Source organism: Nematolebias whitei, chromosome 21 (genome assembly GCF_014905685.2).
Source record: "Nematolebias whitei isolate Nwh7 chromosome 21, NemWhi1, whole genome shotgun sequence".
NCBI classification, from domain to species: Eukaryota; Metazoa; Chordata; class Actinopteri; order Cyprinodontiformes; family Rivulidae; genus Nematolebias; species Nematolebias whitei.
This window is the reverse complement of record NC_056518.1, coordinates 9,975,031-9,980,320: the sequence shown is the minus strand read 5'-3', so window position 1 is coordinate 9,980,320 and position 5,290 is coordinate 9,975,031. Positions and strand designations below refer to the sequence as shown.

General features: G+C 43.1%; 1 protein-coding gene across 1 annotated transcript in view; it reads left to right on the top strand.

Moving 5' to 3' along the window:
• Positions 1-4,547: 4,547 nt before the first annotated feature.
• Positions 4,548-5,290, top strand: part of ddhd1a (DDHD domain containing 1a) — a 24,844-nt gene continuing 24,101 nt past the window's right edge. The window contains exon 1 of the mRNA XM_037695310.1: positions 4,548-5,231. Within this exon, the coding sequence (XP_037551238.1) occupies positions 4,604-5,231 (628 nt within the window). The 5' untranslated portion in view covers positions 4,548-4,603. The remainder of the gene's footprint in view (positions 5,232-5,290) is intronic.

Here is a 5,290-nt window from a genome sequence, read left to right as displayed (position 1 = left end):
CCCCCCCCCCCCCCCCCCCCGTTCTGCTCGCTGCTTGGAGCTCAGCTTCATTTTGCTGCACCGCCCCGGCAAAATGCGGCTAATTTGACCATTAAAGTGCATTTATTAAGTAAAATTTCAACTGAGACACACCTTTGCTATAATTTTGAGCAAACAAACAATTGTTTTAGGTGCTTTTCTTGTTAAATTTTAAAGAAACGAGCAGCGTTCCTCCTTCTTTTTCCTCTCTGCACGCTCCCGGAGCAACGAGGCAGTGAATACTTTAGAAATGCAGCTGATTTGACCGTTAAAAGTTATTTTATTAAGCAAACGTTAGACTGAGACACACCTTTACTATAAAGTCAAGCAAACAATTGTTTTTAAGTGTTAATGTTGTTAAATTCTTGTTAAAGTCCTCCCGTGCATGCTCCCGCGGCCATCGTTTTTTGGCACAACACCAGCCCACATTTCCAGGTTGTCAGTGGTGACGTGTAACAAATGCGACATGTCAGCGGTGACGCATAATAGATGCAACGTACACAGCTAAGCGACATATTTATGGATTTTTCCACTTTTTTAGACATATTTGGACTGATGCGACTTATAGGACGGTGTGGCATGTGACACGGCGGAAAATACAGTATTCGTGTCAATGAAAGTGTCAGAGTCATCAAAATGAGAAGTCCTGACACCATTGTTTATGAACAAGACAGTCAGATGGCTGTCATGTTTTCATCATGACAGTTTACGCTGTGAGTGCTTTCCATTGCAGAAAAGTCAGATCTTGGTGACACTACCTGAAAATGCTCACGACAGCACTATGCTCTATTTGCACAGCTGTTTGAAATCCCCAGTTAAATTACACATTACTGCATTTAGTGAGGCATATGAGTACAACACACTGTTTGTTTCATATTTTTATGGCATATGCTCTTTACAATTCTAATTTGTTCACAGCCTTGTTCAAAATTATGAAAACTTATTTACAAGAAAGTTACGAAACATCCTTTGGGCAGAGCTGAGCACGACTGTAAGTACATGTTGGAACTGAATGGCAACATACACAGGACTGTGAATCGTTCTTGCACATCCAGACATTCCTCTCTGTCTGGTTGCATATTTTCATCAACATCACAGCGAATATCATCCCCGGCAATGTAAGGAAAGTATCTCCTCGAGTGGCAAATCCACCCTCTGCAGGACTCTGCAGGGATGTCATCACATGCTGCATCCAGGGCTACAAGCAGGGCCATTTCGTGTATGTGGATGTTGGTCATATACTGTACCTTCCACCTCCAGGTAGAGAAAAACTCCTCTGTTGGATTAAGGAGTGGGGAGGATGGGGGGGAGATGTTTCATACTGATGTAACCAATATTACTGTAGTATATAACAGTACTTCCCACTTGTAACATGCTGCAGTAGAGTACCATACCGTAAATATGTCAAACTTTTACTGTAACTCTACAATACAGTAAATCTGCTGCAGTAAAACTGTAAGTCTAAATGTAAAAAGTGACAAGTTCACTGTAACCTTCAGTGCAGGTTGTTTAGTGCTGAATTACTGTCCTTTATACACATGTAAAAAATGTGTGAATAATTGAATATACAGTGGTTCGCCCAACATTTGGCTCCGCCCTTCGACCATTCTCAGCCATCGTGAGGTTCTGATTGACAACATGGTCCACAGCTGTAGATCTAATTTCATCAGGAATCTGTATACATGCTTGGGTTCTTCTTCCTCTTCACCTGTTTTGTCCCCTTCCTCCCCACGTCCTCAACCCTCGTCCACGAGGCTGACCTTCCATTTCTGTGTCACAGTATTGTCTAAATGGTACACACTCCGTCTTGCTTGGTTCGTATCTGCTTGAGGGTTCAAGGGATTCAGCTCTGAGTAACTGTAGAGCTTATTGTTGGTTACAACTAACGCCTCACACACTTCTTCATCAGTAGAAAGATGAGGTTCATCTGAGAGAAACTGATCTATTTGGGAGACATTTTCTAAAAAGAATGATTAAAAAAATGCACAAAATTTGGTAGACAGATTTTGACAACTAGTTCAACATTAATGACTCAAGCAATGAAATGAGGACTAGTTTGATAGAGAATGACTCCAGCATTCACAAGTGCAATTCATTTTGAATGACATGACATAAACAAATGATAATGTTATATATAAAAAAAAGCAGATAATTGTATGGAAGCAATTGGTGCATGACCAAAAGCCTATGCATATGTTGGGAGGAATTAGAAACTGCCACATTGATGTACACAAATGACTAAATGTTGTGGAGAATGAGAATATTAATTCTGATCAGAGAAATGTACCAAAACAATTGAGAAAAACTGTTATTTTTATTTCTATATGGGAACAAATGTTCAACCAAGATTGTTCCAAAAGATTAAACAACTATCCATAACATATCAGTCATACATTATTTTATTCTTTCAGTAACTAGAGAGGCTGCCTGTTAAATGGTTTTCACTGATCTTGGATGGATGGATGGATGGATGGATGGATAGATGGATAGATGGATGGATAGATAGATAGATAGATAGATAGATAGATAGATAGATAGATAGATAGATAGATAGATAGATAGATAGATAGATAGATAGATAGATAGATAGATAGATAGATAGATAGATAAAAAGTTTCTACTTGTTTAAAAGTTGGTATTTGCCGCCCTCTACTGTTAACTCAATGTATTGCACATTGTAAACTATGTTTATTTTATGCTGATTTTTGTGAACAAAACTCGATTTCTGCTCAGAATATATACGCAAGCAGAACTTTGAATGATTTCATGCTAAAAGTTGTTTTTGTAGTGACAAACCCTTTACCTGTTGTTTCTCTCAGAACATCTGTCCACTTGGATTTCTTTAATGGATTTTAAACATTTGATAAAGTTATTAGAAAAAGTCTAAACAAATATGGTACTGTTTTTAGTATTTTACCTTTCTTTATACGGCACCTTGATTTTACTGTTTTTATAACACTGCTTTTTATTTTAATTGATTTTTATTGTCATCTATTTTTGTCTGTACTCTATATGTATATACTGTATATATATTTGAAATGTGTTCAACATCAGTTAAGATCCAACTGTTTAAGGCCTACTGCACTCCTATGTATGTCACCTGTGCAGACGTTATAAAAGGAGCAGTATGTATAGATTTAATTTGGCATATAATGATGGCAGCAGCACGGTGGCACAACTGGTAGAGCTGCTGCCTCTCAGCGAGCAGGTCCCTGGTTCAAACCCTGGTCCAGGGGCCTTTCTGGGTGGAGTTTGTATGTTCTCTCCGTGCATGCGTGGGTTTTCTCCGGGTGCTCCGGTTTCCTCCCACAGACCAAAAACATGCATGTTAGGCTGATTGGTAACTCTAAATTGTCCCTAGGTGTGAATGAGAGAGTGAATGGTTGTTTGTCTCGTTTGTCTCTATGTGTCCCTGTGATGGACTTGCGACCCGTCCAGGGTGTACCCCGCCCCTCGCACAGTGATTGCTGGACATGGGCACCAGCGACCCCCGTGACCCAAAATGGAATAAGCGGGTAAAGATAATGGATGGATAATGATGGCATGCAGATGCTGCTGAGGGTACCTCGATGGAGCAGTGCAAGCAAAATGTTTGCAGACACCTGCCCTGTGGTGCTGCGTAACCTCATGTATGGATGCATGTGTAGGTTGTCTGGATCTGAAAACTGTATCATCGCTACACTGACTAACCCCGGACTAATCTCTGTGCAATACTTTTCTACTTTATGGACTCTGTGGCGTTTGAACCTTTTTAACTCTGTGTTCTTCTTTTTTATTGTTTTTATATGGATCATATATTGTGTCTGAAATAAAGTAAAAAATAAATAATAATATATGTTGACTGTCTAAAACTCTCTTGTAAATGAGTCCCCGAGGCTCAATGGGATTAACCTGTATAAATAAAGGTTGAATGAAAAAAAAGAGACGCTCATAGATATTGATAGGTTTTTGTCGCCCCCTTGTGTACAATATGAGCCATGCACATGTTGCCGTTTTCCTTCTTTTGTACGTGCGCGTGCCTGGGATCTGTACGTCAATTGTTACGCTGAGGACGCGCACGCTACACTTCAGTCTCTATGCAAGATTTGTTTGTCAACGGATGAGTCTCCAATGGGACCAGGATCACTCTTGTGACTGCATCGTGTCAGCAAGCCGGACTGAAGTGACTCCATGATTGTCGACTGGCGTGACTTTGGCTTGTTAGAGCGGAAGTAACGTCCAGGTTGTTCCGGTTTGATCTGTAGCAGGTTTGCTGTTCGCGTGATGCTTCTTCGCACCGGCTTCATTAGCTTAGCATGCTAACTAGCGAGCCACGGAAATGCGGTGTGAGCTTGAATGGAGGTCTTTAATTAATTTATTTTTTGATTTGTGTCATTGATTAATATTAGTTTGAGTAATCCCAGTGATGAGGCTGTCCTAGCTTCCCTAAGTTGAAGTGACAGAGGAGGTGGCGGCGTTATGTCCAGTGTTAACGTTACACCCAAAACGTCCACATTAGCTCCAGACGTACGTAGTTTAGTGTCCAGCGGTGACTCTGTCAGCAGCAGAGCGGCTTTCGTCAAGCGATGTGTTCTCCTGTCACCAGATGAGTCTCTTGAATGATTCGATGGAGGCAGGAATGTCGTCGGTCCAGCCAGGGCTGGACGGGCACCTGCCGCTTTTACACGCCCGCCACCACGGCTCCCAGGACGGGCTAATGTTGGACTTGGACTCCCCGGAAGCCTACCTGGACAGCAGCCCGCTGGGCTACAGGGACAACGATGGGAGCAACGGCAGCCCGGTGTTCGAAAGGAGGAAGAGGTCCCGGTCCAACAGCTCCAGGCACAGATTCAACGAGGTGGTCACGGAGCTAGTTCCGGAGGAGGTTCGGTGGTTTTACAAAGAGGACAAGAAAACATGGAAGCCGTTTCTGGGACACGACTCGCTCAATATTGAGCAGATGTTTCGGAAATACTGCGAGCTGAACCCCGGCGCGGTGCGCGCCCGGGTCAGCAGCGGCGACGAGGACAGCCCGGGACTGAACGGCTCTGGCCCGGCAGAGACCGGAACCAGCGGCCCGACCGAAGGCCGAGGCTCCATGGACACATCCAGCCCGTCTGTGGACGAGAGGGACCCGGACTGCTTGGAGATCAACGTGGAGCCGGTCTGTGTGCGGGGAGGGCTCTATGAGGTAGACATAAAGGAGAGGAAATGCTATCCTGTCTACTGGAAGCGTGAGTAACCACACACACACACACACACACCTTACACACACACACACACACCTTACACA